Source organism: Chaetodon auriga, chromosome 24 (assembly GCF_051107435.1).
Source record: "Chaetodon auriga isolate fChaAug3 chromosome 24, fChaAug3.hap1, whole genome shotgun sequence".
Taxonomy (NCBI): Eukaryota; Metazoa; Chordata; class Actinopteri; order Chaetodontiformes; family Chaetodontidae; genus Chaetodon; species Chaetodon auriga.
In genome coordinates, this window is record NC_135097.1 from 5,722,443 (window position 1) to 5,740,983 (window position 18,541).

At 40.8% G+C, this 18,541-nt stretch overlaps 2 protein-coding genes and 3 non-coding genes across 5 annotated transcripts; 3 read left to right on the forward strand and 2 right to left on the reverse strand.

The window, feature by feature from the left end:
* Window positions 1-1,718: 1,718 nt before the first annotated feature.
* aadat (aminoadipate aminotransferase) lies at window positions 1,719-8,143 on the reverse strand. Its single transcript, XM_076725030.1, has 14 exons — window positions 8,110-8,143; window positions 7,250-7,321; window positions 6,786-6,954; window positions 5,991-6,123; window positions 5,780-5,854; window positions 5,487-5,696; window positions 5,251-5,316; window positions 5,050-5,132; window positions 4,451-4,547; window positions 3,705-3,766; window positions 3,512-3,576; window positions 3,290-3,396; window positions 2,288-2,389; window positions 1,719-2,178 (listed from the first exon to the last, which is right to left on the reverse strand). Exons 2-14 carry the CDS (start codon window positions 7,314-7,316, stop codon window positions 2,137-2,139), a joined length of 1,278 nt encoding a protein of 425 aa, XP_076581145.1. The 5' UTR covers window positions 7,317-7,321; window positions 8,110-8,143; the 3' UTR covers window positions 1,719-2,136.
* Window positions 8,144-8,451: 308 nt separating this feature from the next.
* Window positions 8,452-11,321, forward strand: ino80b (INO80 complex subunit B). Its single transcript, XM_076724324.1, has 5 exons — window positions 8,452-9,018; window positions 9,279-9,459; window positions 9,589-9,749; window positions 10,112-10,284; window positions 10,379-11,321. The coding sequence occupies exons 1-5, from the start codon at window positions 8,979-8,981 to the stop codon at window positions 10,841-10,843; spliced, it is 1,020 nt and encodes a 339-aa protein (XP_076580439.1). The 5' UTR covers window positions 8,452-8,978; the 3' UTR covers window positions 10,844-11,321.
* A 154-nt stretch (window positions 11,322-11,475) lies between these two features.
* Window positions 11,476-11,547, forward strand: trnad-guc (transfer RNA aspartic acid (anticodon GUC)). The gene has a single exon. It is a non-coding gene; the product is annotated as a tRNA-Asp (tRNA).
* Window positions 11,548-11,939: 392 nt separating this feature from the next.
* trnad-guc (transfer RNA aspartic acid (anticodon GUC)) lies at window positions 11,940-12,011 on the forward strand. Its single transcript has one exon. It is a non-coding gene; the product is annotated as a tRNA-Asp (tRNA).
* A 190-nt stretch (window positions 12,012-12,201) lies between these two features.
* trnad-guc (transfer RNA aspartic acid (anticodon GUC)) lies at window positions 12,202-12,273 on the reverse strand. Its single transcript has one exon. It is a non-coding gene; the product is annotated as a tRNA-Asp (tRNA).
* Window positions 12,274-18,541: the final 6,268 nt, after the last annotated feature.

Sequence of the window (18,541 nt, forward strand, 5' to 3'; positions counted from 1 at the left end):
CTGCCGTTAATGCTCAGCTGTGTTCACCTGGTTGTTGCTAACTTTGTCTGCCGTTTGAGGCTGGATAGTTATGGTACTGTGTGTTTACTGGAGCTTTTTCTCCAAAAACTGCCTTCTGCAATTGGAAGTGAGGTTGATGAGACAAGAGAGCAAGAAAAAAATATAAGTATATATTGAGTGAAAAGTTGCTAAAATGCTCCATAAAACCGAGGAGCGTCCATGTGTTTCATTTGTGGTGCAGTGCAGCTGTACGGCAGAGGTGACAACACATTGCCACCTGCATTTATTGTCAATTAAAGCTAAAAAGTTGGATGATGAAAAGACATTTAAAGCAGATTGTAGTGTTGCAGGTAGCGTGTGAAACAAAAAAATGATCAGGGCCATAAAAAGCCAGAGGAAACGGCAAACTTCCTTCTGAAACAAAAACATTCCTGAAAGAAAAGCCACCTCTAAATAAAGACCAAATCAGGGTTATTGAGGCTGTACATGCTGTTCATTTGTGTGCTGGAGTTGATAACTGACTGACCTTGAACCTCTGAAATGGACACGCTGTACCAAGGCTTCAGCAAACAGTCAATAATAAGTCAATAATGCTCCAGCTATGTATAGAAACTGCGGATAAGGTGCTGTGTGTGTTTATTGAACGTCATTGCTTTCCAACTTTGGCTCAAAATGAAATATTAGGTCATTTGTATCCCCAAAGAGGAAAGTACAGTTTTAGAGGTACTTGTACTTTAATTTATTCTGCGCTTGCTTTAGTTTTAAGTGCCCAAGTAGTTACTGTAGACCTGTTTAATGCCGCTTACACATTAATGGCTCCATAGTTAAGAAAGGGTGCATTCTTGCAGTCTTTGTAGAGGATTATAAGAGCTTTCTTCACAGTAAGTAAGTGTTGCAAAAGCTTGATTTTTAAGCCGCCCCTCTGACCCTGTTATCCTTTATGGATGAATGTTTCAGCTTTTCACAAACACCTCTGAGAGCTCTGTCACACTCATAAAGTGCTATATATTAACGCCGCAGGGAGAAAGTCTGTACAAAGGAAAACAGTTTCCACCAACAGACAGACCCTGTTGTCAGCAGCCACGGGTATATGGAAAAAACCTGCTTTTCACACGAGTGCCCTTTACTTAAACTTGTGATTTTTCTAAGGTCATCAGGAAACTAAGAGAAAAACCTGCTGAATGTTTGCTTCAATCACAATTCAGACTGTGAAGTTTAAGCACGTGTTGTGCTGAAATGCTGATAAAAACAACTGGTGTGATCGAGAAGAGCAGCCAAACTGTATCCTAAATCTTACACATAGTGCAGCAGCAGCAAAGCAAAAACAGAAGTTGAGTTCATTTCTGGCATAATTTCACCAGCTTCAAAGTTGCATGGAGAAGGAGAAGTGGTTTACCGTGGAACTGATGTATTTCACAATAAACCTCTCAGATAAATGTTGCTCCAGTTCTGCCCCTCAGAGGACGAAATATCCCAGCTACACATTTAATTTAATTTGTTGAGTCGAGTTCAGGGACAGCTTTTGTCGATTAGGAGGCCTCTCAGTCTTCTTCTTTATCTCAGATATAAAGCAGAAGCAAAACTTGATGGCTGAAATCAATGCACAGGCAAACTGCAGCTCACATCAACTACACACTGAAAGTGTGTGATCAGGCGTAGTTTTAGTGGAGCAGCAGTCACAAACACTGAAGTTCATAAAGACACACAGACACAAGAGACACAGTGATAAAAAAGTTTACTTTTTTTTGTCCATGGAAAAGACATGACAATGATAGAGAAACAAATCGAGTTCAACGGCTATATCTTCTTTTTTCTTTCTAAAATCCACTCATTGCTCCAGATAGCTTTCAGTTATCCACAATAATTTATGTTGAGCTCACATGAAACCAAATGAACATTCGAAAATATATATATATATATATTATATAGTCTGAGTGTCCCCTCTTGACTGTGGTATAAATGTAGTCAGAGGTTACACAATACTAAAATATATTCTAACTTGGGGGCGCCTCACGTACCATGTATCAAGGCTGAGTCCTTACAGCAGAGGTCCAGGTTCAGTTCCAGCCCAGAATCAATAAAAGTCTTCAAATTTAGTCTAATAAATACAGGATCCTTCATCAAACAAACCTTTCATCATAAAGCCTCTTTGATGAGAGAAGAGAGTCTTCTGAAAGCCTGTCGAAAGATTTGAGAGAGATTAGAGTCAGTGAGGGAGTGTGTGTGTGTGTGTGTGTGTGTGTGTGTGTGTGTGTGTGTGTGTGTGTGTGTGTGTGTGTGTGTGTACCTCGTCAATCTGCTCTGGCGTGGACTGAGAAAAGGCCGCTCTGACGTAGGGACAGGGCTCGCTGCTGTTGATCATGAAGACGCCTCCGGGAACCAGCAGCACCTTCCGCACAAAATAACAACATGAGTAACCGGATAAAACCAGGGTCTACGTTTTACACTTTCATTGTTGTACAAATTAAACGAATGAGATGTTAGTTAGTGAATTTTAGAGGTGCTGGCGGTTGTGTTTTTGTTTACCTTTGGACAGAGCCGGGCTAGTAGTTTCCCCCTGTTTGCAGTGTTTGCGCAAAGCTAAGCTAAGCTAAACTAAGATAAGCTAATCTAAGCTAAGCCAGCTGCTTTAACAAAATGTCAAACTATTCCTTTAATGTCTTTCAGAAATACTTCCACTTAAAGACCTCTGACTGCCTCAGAGAGGCCGGAAGGCAATTATTACAGCTTTGAATCATGGGAGATAAAGCACAGACAGGGATTCTCGGCTCGATTCTTCTCAGATCTGGAGTGTTGTGTTTTTCTGCTCTGATAGCACAGAAGACAGAGACTCTTTACTATCTGCTGTGTGGGAGTTTTAAATATCCTGGACTCAGAGGACAGGCGCCCACTGTGCAGACCTTGGAAAAGCCTGATTGTACCCACTCCTGTTTATACACAGCCAATACCCTGCTCGCTAGCAGGGATTTACAAACGCTGTGTGTGTGTGTGTGTGTGGGAGGGAAAACACTCAGTGGCTGAACCCACTCACAGTGCACATAATGGCCGCTTCACATGCACCATCCTACACTCTATTCAGGCACAATACCTGCCTCCCCCTGGTGCAAAACATCTGCTCACCAACAGTGCAACAGAGAGGAAAAAGCAGCCAAATGCATTCTGGGTACCTGCTGTTAGCATACTAGAGTACAGTCAGCATGTGTTAACCTTCAGTGGACAGCTAATTGGAGTTTTGTTGCATAAAACATCAGAAAAACGGATTCATATGCAAGAGATTACACTGAAATACCTCTTTCTCCAAGGCCTTCTTCATAATGAGCTGCTGGGTATCGGCTACGCCCTTCAGTCTGATCCACAGGAACATGCCCGCCGAAGGGGTGTGCCACTCAGCTACATCTGTGAATGTGTAAAGCTAAATAATAAGACGTTCAGTTCCCAACTTTATTAAGTCTTCAACTAGAGTCATTCTGGTTTAGTGAAAGCTTCGGTATTAAGCTGCTTCACGACAAACCTTTGAGCCACTTGTCTGCAGAGCTGATCATGGCGTCGCGCTGTTTGCTGTAAAACTCAATCACCCTGTGAGAGGAAAGAGAGCTGTTTGATGCATCGCTGCCAGAGTGTCGCTCTTCTTTAACTGGCACTGCAGGCGTACAGCTGGATCTAACTGTTTTCTGAATTAGGCAGCGTTGTGGGAAGCGACGTACCCGTCTATGTGCTGGAGGAAACCCTCTTGGCCCCAGCTGTGCAGCAACTGAGACACCATGAGCTGAAGGGAAGCAGGATGCCGGTTATATAATGTAATGACGGGTAAAGACTCAAACAATGTGACCGTAAGAGCAGCATGACGCCTCCTTTCTTTGACCACAGAGCCTTTAAACGTTTGTTGTGGCTGGCCCATGTTTCCAATTTGTCATCGCGTGAAAGAAAGTGAACATTTTGGAAACATGTGCATGCATTTTAAATCTCTGCCAGCATATTAGTCCAGATTAGAAGCGAGGCGAGGACGGAATCAGAGGAGGATGACAGCAGATCCTAATTAATCTTCTTCCTTATTAAACCTCCTCTGCAGCTGCTGCTGGTCCAGACACGCCACGTCTTGTTTGGCTTCGCAAACCACGCGCCCGTCTCCCTGCGTGAGTACGCAGGTCTGTGACGACTCTGCTTCATTGTTGGCCAACCAGTGTTGAGTATGTGAAAAGGCGCTTTCTCTCATTGACAGTAACCAAAGAGGAGAAAGTTTCTGAGAGTAAAATTTAAGGCTGCACCGAATTAATTCATTACTTTGACATTCAAATTCTGAATCAAAATGTTGCAGAGCTTTGCTTTTTTGCATGTCTATTAATTCTATTTAAATCAGGTATTTTTGCACAGTTGCAGGTAAAGATCAGACTAAACTAATATTATTAGTACTACAGTATCCATAGAATTAGACTCTAGTGGTTTTATTCACCTGTGTGAAGGTACTAGTGTGCATTGTGGAGGCCTGGATGTGCAGCACCACGCGGTCTACCAGCGGTTTGGGACCGGTCACAAAACCAATCCTCAGCCTGAAACACACACACACACACAGACAGATGAGTAATCAAAGATTTAAACACACACTGGTGTAGTTATGCATAAAACTTCTCCCACAAAGTCACATGTAATATTTAACCTGAAATAACCTGCAATATTCATCCTTTAACCTAAAAACAAAAGCCCCTGTACGCATAAACGCATAAAATTCCCTTTATTTCCTTCTATGTGGCTTCAAACACTGCTGCTTGTTCTTGGTCTGCGACGTCTGTGTTTGCATTGACGTCGCCCCGTCTTTCAAAGAAAATCATTCTTCATTTTAAAATAACTGAGTAAAGATCAAATGTAGATATGCCTGCTCTCATTTGCTCAATTCAAGCAGCAGAAAACAACGTGGACAACATCCTCCTGCTCAGTGTCCTACAGATGCACACAGATGATTTAATTACTCAGGAGTTAAACAAAGCTACCAGCCTCTCGTCAACGCAGCATCATTGATTTGAACCATTTCCCAGGCTGCTGACACACACTCACCCTGAAGACAGGATCTTAGAGAAGGAGTCCGTCCTGATGATCCTCCCGTCAACGTCCATGGAGAGAAACGTGGGAGCCCACGGCTGCCGAACACATGACGACACAACATGAATCAGTCTGTGACCGGGTCAAAGGCGGTGACTGAACTGTTTGACCTCTTCGATTGGCGGAAAAGAGGAAGTGAGTGAACTCTCTTTGTACCTTGTCAAACTGCAGGAAGTAGTATGGGTCGTCCTCGATGATGAGCATGTCGTACTGCCTGGCCAGCTATTAAAAAGACGTGAATCGAAAACGACAGTGAACCTGCAGGGAAATCAGCTTCACAACAAGCTCTAATTAGAAGAGCGAGCGCTTCACTGACTGCTGTGCATTAATTGGACTTAGAGAGATTCGTAAACTACAGCTTCATCTGCAGCACTTTGCAGGGGGAGACAAACCTCGTACACTTCCTGTTTCCTCTGAGTCGTCATGGAGGCGCCGGTGGGGTTTCCTCCGTTGGGTATGGTGTAAAGGATCTTGGGAGCGGTGCTGCCGGGCTTATGGACCTCTGAGGGGTCCCACCGAGACAAAACCTCCTTCAGGGCTGCAGGTATCATGCCGTGCTGATCGCTGGGAACGTTGATTAAGTTGCAACCGAGCGGCTGGAGCTGCAGACGACAGAAGAAAGAGGGTTACAGCAGCTTGAGTAAACGTGAACGTGTGTGTGTTGTTATAAAGAAAGTGCTCTCACCGCTGACAGCGTGCCTGAATATGTGGGTGCATCCAGCAGAACGTTGTCTCCAGGGTTGACGAGCATCTCAAACACCTAAAACCCCAAAATGGTGAACAAACAAGACAAAAAACACGTCTGGAATCAACCTCATGCATGAACAGATTTGGTCTTAAACGGCACGTTCGAGTGGTTTCACAGAGTTTGTGGGGTCTAATTGTCTCTCAGGTACCTTACAGAGCCCCTCCTGGCTCCCCGTGGTCACACACATGTCCATCTGGCCGTTTTCGGGGGTGTAGCTGGCGGTCGGTGGGTTGTGGAGGTTCTTCTGCAGGTCCTTCATCCACGTCAGCAGCTCAGGTATTCTATGCAGGAATGACTTCTTTAAGACTAGTGTGCAGTATTTTCACATGAATACAGTGCATTTCGGTTTTGCTACTTTCTGCCACGACTGCTCCACCACTTATTTTATGAGTGAATCAATCTGAGCTGCTGTTGTTGTTTGAAGTCCAGATTTGGTGTTTAAACTTTACAGGCCCAGAAACGAGGGCCAGACTGGATTCAAACCAGAGATGTTGCAGTTCATGGTTGGCTTCTTAGTCTACAGGCGCCCAGTATGAACCACGATCGCTAACAACTCTACTGAAGCCACTGGAATCTGCAGGTGAGGCAGGTCGCCTGAGGTTTGTTTATAGAGGTGGTGATAAAAAGATAAGCAGAGGTTATCAGCAGACTGATAACCTCCACACTCTGCTGTACACTTTGTGATGTCATTTAAAGTCAAGCTGAGATATGAAGAGCGCCACGTGCATGTAAACAATGGGTTTCCTCAAGATACTTATTTACCAGCTTTTCCTGTACAGACACTCGCTCTCTGCTGCTGTATTTGACTCTTCATTTGTGCATCCACACATAAGCTGATAGGACGTGTTTTCATTCATAACCTGTCCTACTGTGTCTTGGAATAATCACATTTTAATCTCGTTAAGAAGTGACTGGATTCAGGATCCCTCTCTGGGTCTCTCACCCATTAGAGGCAGAGTACTGCAGAGCCCTCTTCATCGTCGCCTCGTCGAAGGTGACCGTCTGTCCGTTCTTCACCTTAATGGTCGCCGACTGGAAGGGGAAGGTGTTGGGGTTGGGCGCTCCTCCAGCCAAAGAGATCAGCGACGGAGGTGACCGCTGCTGCAGCTCGGCTTCACACAGGCGGAGACAGAGAAGATGAGGGTCTCATACTGAGGTTGCAATGCAAATGATAAGACCCTGATGTCGGAGAAACGCTCACAGAATAATCAAACAGCTGAATGATTTCACATCATGCTCTCAAATAACCAGTGAACATATCTGGAGAGTTAAAAGCCGTAATAGCTGATAAAACTGGAATAGATACACTACAAACCACAACTTTGTCATTTTTTGTGTCCTGTGAAACCTGTAGCCTGAATCTGTTTCTGAAGACGTGTGTTGAGTATATTCAGATGAAATACTCACTCAGCACCCTGATGGGGGAGGGCTTCCTGGCTGCGCTGACAGCTGTCAGAAACCGAGCATAATTCATGACTCCTGCAAAATGATTAAATCGGAAAATATTAGTTTCCTCTCACCTGAAGGTGAACACATTGGTTTCATTCTTTTAAGCAGCTTCCACCTGTTGATGAATCCCTGAAAACTGTGCGAGACATCTGGTCAAACAAGTCGGGTTAGGAGCAACAAAAGACTGAGAGAGATCATCCAAAAACACCTGTTTGGATCATTCCACAGGTAAACAGGTTCACTGGTGACAGGTGAGAATATCATGATTGGGTATGAAAGGGGCATCCTGGAAAGGCTCAGTCGTTCACAAGCGAGGATGCAGCGAGGTTCACCACTTTGTGAACACATGATTGGATAAAGGATTTCACGGCACGAGCACAGGAACACTCTCTAAAATTGATGTCAGTAAACACAGTTCGTTTGCAAATAATGGTTTTCTGTTTTTGTTTACGTTTTACACAATCCCAACTTTTTGGGCATCGAAGCGGCCGTTCGCAACAAAAACACTGACAACAATAAAAACAATAACCTCTTAAGTGAATCCTGTGACACTTGACAAGAAAGGTTTTGCCGTGCAAACAGACAGTTTGAAGTGGTGGTTTGACTTCACTCATCACTCGCAAATCACTGGCAGTACTGTAACGTTGACTGTAAATCAACAATAAACTGGGTTAAAGTGAGCTAACCGAGACACAACCAGGCCCTCACACTGTTTGAAACACTACAACCAACATATGACCATAAATTACACCTGACAAATTTTAAACATTCTACGTTTTTTTACGGTTTACTCGAGCACATTCAGCTGTGTAACTGACCTTGCGTATCTCTGCTTCACTGCCCCAGGCGCTTATGGGTAATGTATTTCTTGTTACGCCGAACTCCACGGGGTCATGTCTTAATGTGAACTACATTACCCAAGCTATGAAGCAGAAGCACACGTGTAGGTAACGACTTTACGAAATGACTTCGCTGAAGTTTCCGGGCTTTTCTTGTATGCGTCAGTGTCACACAAGTAGTTATCTATATTCACAATAAAGAAAATAGCAGTAAATCCCGACCAGTGTGAAGTCTTAAACACCAGTCTCGGGTTTAATTCTAGTTTTTCTCCACTAGATGGCAGTCAACTGTATCAAACGCTGAAAGTCACAGGAAATGACGTAATAGGTGAACTTCCGTGTTGTTAGCTTCGTTGAGTTGTGCTGGCTACGAATGACAAACTGTGTAACTTTAGTTTACTTTTCAGTCTGTTGTCTATTGTCCTAGTTATCCGAAGTTTGCAGGCTGTACCACATCTTTTTCATTTCAAACTAACTACTGAAGTACATTTTGCAATGAATTTTCTAACGTGAGCGGTTGACGTTCAGTGCGTATTAGCAAATGTGAGTTCAGTCAGGCAGTTAAAGCTAACGACCTCATTCAAATGTAGTTTGCCGAATAAATCTTTGAAATTTATGGGGAAATGCGCTCACTCGGTTTAGCCAAATACTCAGAGGAGAAACTTAAATGAAGCTTAACATAACCGCTGCCTTCGTCGTTAATAGTGCCTTAAATTCAGGTTTAAGGTAACGCTAGCAGGTGTGTTCCTCTCCTCTTCGCTTTCTGGAAGACTGAGATTTTTTGCTCCGATGTAGAGCTGCAAACCGTCTGTCTTGTCTTTCGTGTTTACATCCCTGTCACCGTTTCAATGGGGAAAAGGAAAGACATGATTCACCCCAGGTTTCTAGGTGAGTTTGAAAGATTATTGGCATTTAATTGATCATCGTGATCGACAGTTACGGCTTTCTTGTGTTGTAATCTATACTTAGTTGACGATTTATTAGATACACCCTTTTAAACTAGTGCTGTTTTTTGTTGAACCTGTTGTAGATGTTATAGTTTGCGGTGCTGTTGAGTTGCATTCAAATGCATTTGTTGCAGATGTTGATTTTTTTGTTTTTTTTAAAGTATCATCATATTGCTTCCACTGTCCTCTCGTCCTCTGCAGGTGAAGGCAGCTCTAGCCTGCACAGCGTCCACAAGCGGAAACACAAAAAACACAAGAAGCACAAGAGGAAGCACCACAGCTTCCCGGAGGCCCCGGAGCCCGAGCCCATCATGGTTCCTCGGCCCCCTCCGCAGCTCCGACTCAAGATCAAACTGGGAGGACAGACGCTGGGGACCAAGAGGTGAGACGGGAGGGAGGTCGAGGGTGGTCGGTTTGTTGGTGAGCTGTGTTACGTGTCTGTGCTCAGCGGTCGGTTTCATCAGGACCGGATCACTCGCTGAGCTTTGTCTGTTTCTGTTCTCTGTACCAGCGTTCCCACCTTCACTGTGCATCCCGGTGTGGCTCGTCCTCCCTCTCCACTGATGATTATTCATAATGATGTTGACGATGATGACGATGATGATGAAGATGATGACGACGATGATGATGACGAGCCCTCTGTGCCTCTGGAGCAGTATCGGGCCTGGCTTGGTAAGTTACAAATAGAGCCTGTAGTGACTTTGATATCCTGCATCTTGATGAAAAATCACATCCTGTTATCACAGGAGATATCATCTGAGGTCGACTTATGAGGTTGACTGACCTTTTCAGATGTCTGATACATCTATGGTGATCTATTATGGGCGGCACACAAATCATTTTGAGATCAATAGATGTACAAATTGACCTTAGAAGGTTTTGAGAGAAGATCCACTTAATGATCACTACAGGTGTGGATCCTAAATGGAGCACAATTAATGTCATATTAGTGGATCTCTGTTGTACCATGGACAGTTTTCTGGCCTTGGTTGGACAATAGATTTGACACGTTTATCTTCTTTGTTCTGTACCAGATGAAGACAGCAACCTGGCTACTTCCCCTCTGCCAGACATGGACTCAGACTCCATGCTGGGCGGGCCTGTGGATGAGGAGGAGAGGTGGCTGGACGCTCTGGAGAAGGGAGAGCTCGACGACAACGGAGAGCTGAAGAAGGAGATTGACGAGTCTCTGCTCACTGCTAGACAGGTGAGGAAGAGAGACAGAAGCAAGAAACTCATGTGCTTCAGATCTCTACTGATCAAAACATGCTTATCCCTGAGTGTTTTCTGTTTGTGTTCAGAAAGCTCTGCTACACAAGCAGCAGAGCCAGCCTCTCCTGGAGCTCCCCATGGGTTACAAGGAGAAAGAGATGACCGCAGAGATGATGCAGAAACGGGAGGAACGAGCCCGAAAAAGACGCCTGCAGGCTGCCAAGAAGGCAGAAGAGAACAAGAACCAGACAATAGAGAGACTGACGAAAACCAGCAAGGCCAAGAACAAAAGCACGAAAGAGAGGAAGTCCAAGCAGAGTCAGTGTCCCATGATCCGGTACAGCGACTCCGCCCAGGGCATGGTCATCTCCTTCCCCGCAGGGGTCACTGCTCCGGCTCCAGCACCTCCCCGCCCTCCACCAGCAGCCCCGCTGAACTGCGGGGTCAGTGGCTGCACCAACCTCAAGAAGTACTCCTGCTCAAAGACTGGAGTTCCTCTCTGCAGCCTCCAGTGTTACAAGAGGAACCTGCTGCTTGTTCAGAGCGCAGCTTGAACTTTAAAGGGCCGATTGTATTCTGATGCACGCGGGTGTTTTTAAGGATGTGATGATGGATTGTATGGCCCGTGAGATCATAGAGATGGACTCTCGTGGCTGTGCTTGAACTTCAAACAAAAACCTTTTCAGGACTCAGAATCCAAACAGTGTGGATTTACTTTTTATTTGCTCTTTCATTGGCTGTATCATATTAATAATATTTTTCCCTGCAGTGATGCTAGTTACATAGTTCAATTACATATATTGATAAATGTGAAGACATAAAAATCTGTATACCAGTCAGTCAAAAAAATGTGTATTTTTGTACTTTCCTAAAACGAAAAGAAAGCTGTTTGTCAAAACGGTGAAGGAGAACTCTTGAAAGTGTGTTCATGTCTTTTAATATTGCTTTACCGATTTAGGATTGTGGGCCGGGCTTCGAGTCCCCAGAAGGAGAGGGAGTGGCGACTTTAATAAAGTCTACTGTATCATTATGAATACGTTTCATCTTCTTATTCAGGTTTCACTTGAATCAAGCGTTTTACAGACGTTTAGCCACTGTCATAGCTATGACAGACTTCGTGGTCTGCGTCCTCAGTGCTGTGTATCCTGAGAGGATCGCACACTGAAGTCTCATCAAATAGGCGTCATCCTCGTTAGTATAGTGGACAGTATCTCCGCCTGTCACGCGGAAGACCGGGGTTCGATTCCCCGACGGGGAGATCTTATTGTACAAAGAAGAGACGTTATTGTAGCGGCGTCCTGCCAGTCCCGTTTCCTTCTTTCCAGACGGCCAACCACCGCTCCAGCGACTGACCGAGATAACAAGCTGAAGTTGACAGTTTCTACAGTTTCCACAGTTTCAAAGTGCATGGAAGAAAGCCTTTCCCCCTTTTCAGCCAGGTGCCCTTTACACTGGTGAGTTTTAGCTTTCTGTCATATGAAGTTTTTTCTTATCCATAAAATAGAAGAATCCTCTTACGAATTTGTTGAGAGCTAACTTTCCCCTGTCTATTCTCTCGTCTGTCCCAGGGGAGCTGATAGGTATAGATCACCCAGCAGGACGTAAATCCTCACTGACAGATCGTGACACAGTCTTCGCCAAAACATGTCATCCTCGTTAGTATAGTGGACAGTATCTCCGCCTGTCACGCGGAAGACCGGGGTTCGATTCCCCGACGGGGAGTTCTTATTACTCCAGATATGGATCTTATCACACCAGTATCCTGTCATTTCCGTGTTTTGACGGCCGGCCACTCGTTCGTCCGGAGAACGCAGAGCACGAAGTCCGTCACAGCTATGACACTGAATAAAAGATAGATTTTATATCAGTAACACAAGTAAGAAAATAAGATCAATTCCTGGAGCAATAAGATCTCCCCGTCGGGGAATCGAACCCCGGTCTTCCGCGTGACAGGCGGAGATACTGTCCACTATACTAACGAGGATGACGACAATTTCACAAGACAGAAATCAGATTTAATGTTGGATCTGCTCAGCACAAATTGCTTGGAAAGTGTGGGAACGGTTTCTCTTGACTATTCTGTTCTCTTCGTTTTATTATTCTTTATTGGATATATTTTATATTCATGTGTATGTTTAATCTGCTGCTGCAACAAAACAATTTCCTAAATGGGGACATGTACAGTAACGTTGTAGTCTTCGTCCGGGAAAAACAGGGACTTGAACCCCAAGGCGAACAGATGTCCTACATCTCTAAATCAGAAACGCAATAATTAAAGATATGAACACTCTTTTATGGATTCTCTTGCAGTTGTTTTAACAAACTGCTTTTAACGTTTCAGCGAAACCGTTTAAACGTTAAAAAAAAAAGAAGTTGATTTTTCATGTTTTTTCTCAGTTGCCAACTAAACACATGGGCTATAACACGTCATAAATCAGTGAAAATGACTAAATTTAAGATGTGCAGTTTTTGATGGAAATTGAGTCATTTGTTGCTAAAATGAACTTTGGGATGAAAGAAACAATATTTATTAAGATAAATAACACTGTAGAAAAAATAGACCACGCCCCCTTGAACGGCACGCGCTGCCAAGACATCAGAAACGAAATAATTAAAGATATGAACACTTTTTTTATGGATTCTCCTGCAGTTGTTTTAACAAACTGTTTTTAACGTTTCAGCAAAACCGTTTAAACGTTAAAAAAAAAAAAGTTGATTTTTCATGTTTTTTCTCAGTTGCCAACTAAACACATGGGCTATAACACGTCATAAATCAGTGAAAATGACTAAATTTAAGATGTGCAGTTTTTGATGGAAATTGAGTCATTTGTTGCTAAAATGAACTTTGGGATGAAAGAAACAATATTTATTAAGATAAATAACACTGTAGAAAAAATAGACCACGCCCCCTTGAACGGCACGCGCTGCCAAGACATCAGAAACGCAATAATCAAAGATATGAACACTCTTTTATGGATTCTCTTGCAGTTGTTTTAACAAACTGCTTTTAACGTTTCAGCGAAACCGTTTAAACGTTAAAAAAAAAAGAAGTTGATTTTTCATGTTTTTTCTCAGTTGCCAACTAAACACATGGGCTATAACACGTCATAAATCAGTGAAAATGACTAAATTTAAGATGTGCAGTTTTTGATGGAAATTGAGTCATTTGTTGCTAAAATGAACTTTGGGATGAAAGAAACAATATTTATTAAGATAAATAACACTGTAGAAAAAATAGACCACGCCCCCTTGAACGGCACGCGCTGCCAAGACATCAGAAACGAAATAATTAAAGATATGAACACTTTTTTTATGGATTCTCCTGCAGTTGTTTTAACAAACTGTTTTTAACGTTTCAGCAAAACCGTTTAAACGTTAAAAAAAAAAAAGTTGATTTTTCATGTTTTTTCTCAGTTGCCAACTAAACACATGGGCTATAACACGTCATAAATCAGTGAAAATGACTAAATTTAAGATGTGCAGTTTTTGATGGAAATTGAGTCATTTGTTGCTAAAATGAACTTTGGGATGAAAGAAACAATATTTATTAAGATAAATAACACTGTAGAAAAAATAGACCACGCCCCCTTGAACGGCACGCGCTGCCAAGACATCAGAAACGCAATAATCAAAGATATGAACACTCTTTTATGGATTCTCCTGCAGTTGTTTTGACAAACTGCTTTTAACGTTTCAGCGAAACCGTTTAAACGTTAAAAAAAAAAGAAGTTGATTTTTCATGTTTTTTCTCAGTTGCCAACTAAACACATGGGCTATAACACGTCATAAATCAGTGAAAATGACTAAATTTAAGATGTGCAGTTTTTGATGGAAATTGAGTCATTTGTTGCTAAAATGAACTTTGGGATGAAAGAAACAATATTTATTAAGATAAATAACACTGTAGAAAAAATAGACCACGCCCCCTTGAACGGCACGCGCTGCCAAGACATCAGAAACGAAATAATTAAAGATATGAACACTTTTTTTATGGATTCTCCTGCAGTTGTTTTAACAAACTGCTTTTAACGTTTCAGCGAAACCGTTTAAACGTTAAAAAAAAAAAAAAGTTGATTTTTCATATTTTTTCTCAGTTGCCAACTAAACACATGGGCTATAACACGTCATAAATCAATGAAAATGACTAAATTTAAGATGTGCAGTTTTTGATGGAAATGGAGTCATTTGTTGCTAAAATGAACTTTGAGATGAAAGAAACAATATTTATTAAGATAAATAACGCTGTAGAAAAAATAGACCACGCCCCCTTGAACGGCACGCGCTGCCAAGACATCAGAAACGCAATAATTAAAGATATGAACACTCTTTTATGGATTCTCCTGCAGTTGTTTTGACAAACTGCTTTTAGCGTTTCAGCAAAACCGTTTAAACGTTAAAAAAAGAAGTTGATTTTTCATGTTTTTTCTCGATTGCCAACTAAACACATGGGCTATAACACGTCATAAATCAGTGAAAATGACTAAATATAAGATGTGCAGTTTTTGATGGAAATGGAGTCATTTGTTGCTAAAATGAACTTTGAGATGAAAGAAACAATATTTATTAAGATAAATAACACTTAAAAAAGACCACGCCCCCTTGAACGGCACGCGCTGCCAAGACATCAGAAACGCAATAATTAAAGATATGAACACTCTTTTATGGATTCTCCTGCAGTTGTTTTGACAAACTGCGTTTAGCAAAACCGTTTAAACGTTAAAAAAAAGAGTTGATTTTTCATGTTTTTTCTCCATTGCCAACTAAACACATGGGCTATAACACGTCATAAATCAGTGAAAATGACTAAATTTAAGATGTGCAGTTTTTGATGGAAATGGAGTCATTTGTTGCTAAAATGAACTTTGAGATGAAAGAAACAATATTTATTAAGATAAATAACGCTGTAGAAAAAATAGACCACGCCCCCTTGAACGGCACGCGCTGCCAAGACATCAGAAACGCAATAATTAAAGATATGAACACCTTTTATGGATTCTCCTGCAGTTGTTTTGACAAACTGCTTATAGCGTTTCAGCAAAACCGTTTAAACGTTTAAAAAAAAAAAAGCTGATTTTTCATATTTTTTCTCGATTGCCAACTAAACACATGGGCTATAACACGTCATAAATCAGCGAAAATGACTAAATTTAAGATGTGCAGTTTTTGATGGAAATTGAGTCATTTGTTGCTAAAATGAACTTTGAGATGAAAGAAACAATATTTATTAAGATAAATAACACTTTTAAAAAAAAAATAGACCACGCCCCCTTGAACGGAACCGCTGCCAAGACATCAGAAACGCAATAATTAAAGATTTGAACATTTTCTTATGGATTCTCCTGCAGTTGTTTTGACAAACTGCTTTTCGTGTTTCAGCAAAACCGTTTAAACGTTAAAAAAAAAAAGTTGATTTTTCATATTTTTTCTCGATTGCCAACTAAACACATGGGCTATAACACGTCATAAATCAGTGAAAATGACTAAATTTAAGATGTGCAGTTTTTGATGGAAATTGAGTCATTTGTTGCTAAAATGAACTTTGGGATGAAAGAAACAATATTTATTAAGATAAATAACACTTAAAAAAAGACCACGCCCCCTTGAACGGCACGCGCTGCCAAGACATCAGAAACGCAATAATTAAAGATATGAACACTCTTTTATGGATTCTCCTGCAGTTGTTTTGACAAACTGCGTTTAGCAAAACCGTTTAAACGTTAAAAAAAAGAGTTGATTTTTCATGTTTTTTCTCCATTGCCAACTAAACACATGGGCTATAACACGTCATAAATCAGTGAAAATGACTAAATTTAAGATGTGCAGTTTTTGATGGAAATGGAGTCATTTGTTGCTAAAATGAACTTTGAGATGAAAGAAACAATATTTATTAAGATAAATAACGCTGTAGAAAAAATAGACCACGCCCCCTTGAACGGCACGCGCTGCCAAGACATCAGAAACGCAATAATTAAAGATATGAACACCTTTTATGGATTCTCCTGCAGTTGTTTTGACAAACTGCTTATAGCGTTTCAGCAAAACCGTTTAAACGTTTAAAAAAAAAAAAGCTGATTTTTCATATTTTTTCTCGATTGCCAACTAAACACATGGGCTATAACACGTCATAAATCAGCGAAAATGACTAAATTTAAGATGTGCAGTTTTTGATGGAAATTGAGTCATTTGTTGCTAAAATGAACTTTGAGATGAAAGAAACAATATTTATTAAGATAAATAACACTTTTAAAAAAAAAATAGACCACGCCCCCTTGAACGGAACCGCTGCCAAGACATCAGAAACGCAATAATTAAAGATTTGAACATTTTCTTATGGATTCTCCTGCAGTTGTTTTGACAAACTGCTTTTCGTGTTTCAGCAAAACCGTTTAAACGTTAAAAAAAAAAAGTTGATTTTTCATATTTTTTCTCGATTGCCAACTAAACACATGGGCTATAACACGTCATAAATCAATGAAAATGACTAAATTTAAGATGTGCAGTTTTTGATGGAAATTGAGTCATTTGTTGCTAAAATGAACTTTGAGATGAAAGAAACAATATTTATTATGATAAATAACACTATAGAAAAAATAGACCACGCCCCCTTGAACGGAAATCGATACCCGAGCCTTCCGCACGCGCTGCCAAGACATGACCATTACTCTAAATCAGAAACGCAATAATTAAAGATATGAACACTCTTTTATGGATTCTCCTGCAGGTCTTTTGACAAACTGCTTATTGCGTTTCAGCAAAACCGTTTAAACGTTAAAAAAAAAAGTTGATTTTTCATATTTTTTCTCAGTTGCCAACTAAACACATGGGCTATAACACGTCATAAATCAATGAAAATGACTAAATATAAGATGTGCAGTTTTTGATGGAAATTGAGTCATTTGTTGCTGAAATGAACTTTGGGATGAAAGAAACAATATTTATTAAGATAAATAACACTGTAGAAAAAATAGACCACGCCCCCTTGAACGGCACGCGCTGACAAGACATCAGAAACGCAATAATTAAAGATATGAACACTCTTTTATGGATTCTCCTGCAGTTGTTTTGAAAAAGTGCTTATAGCGTTTCAGCAAAACCGTTTAAACGTTAAAAAAAAAAGTTGATTTTTCATATTTTTTCTCGATTGCCAACTAAACACATGGGCTATAACACGTCATAAATCAGTGAAAATGACTAAATTTAAGATGTGCAGTTTTTGATGGAAATTGAGTCATTTGTTGCTAAAATGAACTTTGAGATGAAAGAAACAATATTTATTAAGATAAATAACACTTTAAAAAAAAAATAGACCACGCCCCCTTGAACGGCACGCGCTGCCAAGACATCAGAAACGCAATAATTAAAGATATGAACACTCTTTTATGGATTCTCCTGCAGTTGCTTTGACAAACTGCGTTTAGCAAAACCGTTTAAACGTTAAAAAAAAGAGTTGATTTTTCATGTTTTTCCTCGATTGCCAACTAAACACATGGGCTATAACACGTCATAAATCAGTGAAAATGACTAAATTTAAGATGTGCAGTTTTTGATGGAAATGGAGTCATTTGTTGCTAAAATGAACTTTGAGATGAAAGAAACAATATTTATTAAGATAAATAACACTTTAAAAAAAAAATAGACCACGCCCCCTTGAACGGCACGCGCTGCCAAGACATCAGAAACGCAATAATTAAAGATATGAACACTCTTTTATGGATTCTCCTGCAGTTGTTTTGACAAACTGCGTTTAGCAAAACCGTTTAAACGTTAAAAAAAAGAGTTGATTTTTCATGTTTTTCCTCGATTGCCAACTAAACACATGGGCTATAACACGTCATAAATCAGTGAAAATGACTAAATTTAAGATGTGGAGTTTTTGATGGAAATGGAGTCATTTGTTGCTAAAATGAACTTTGAGATGAAAGAAACAATATTTATTAAGATAAATAACGCTGTAGAAAAAATAGACCACGCCCCCTTGAACGGCACGCGCTGCCAAGACATCAGAAACGCAATAATCAAAGATATGAACACTCTTTTATGGATTCTCCTGCAGTTATTTTGACAAACTGCTTTTAACGTTTCAGCGAAACCGTTTAAACGTTAAAAAAAAAAAGTTGATTTTTCATGTTTTTTCTCAGTTGCCAACTAAACACATGGGCTATAACACGTCATAAATCAGTGAAAATGACTAAATTTAAGATGTGCAGTTTTTGATGGAAATTGAGTCATTTGTTGCTAAAATGAACTTTGGG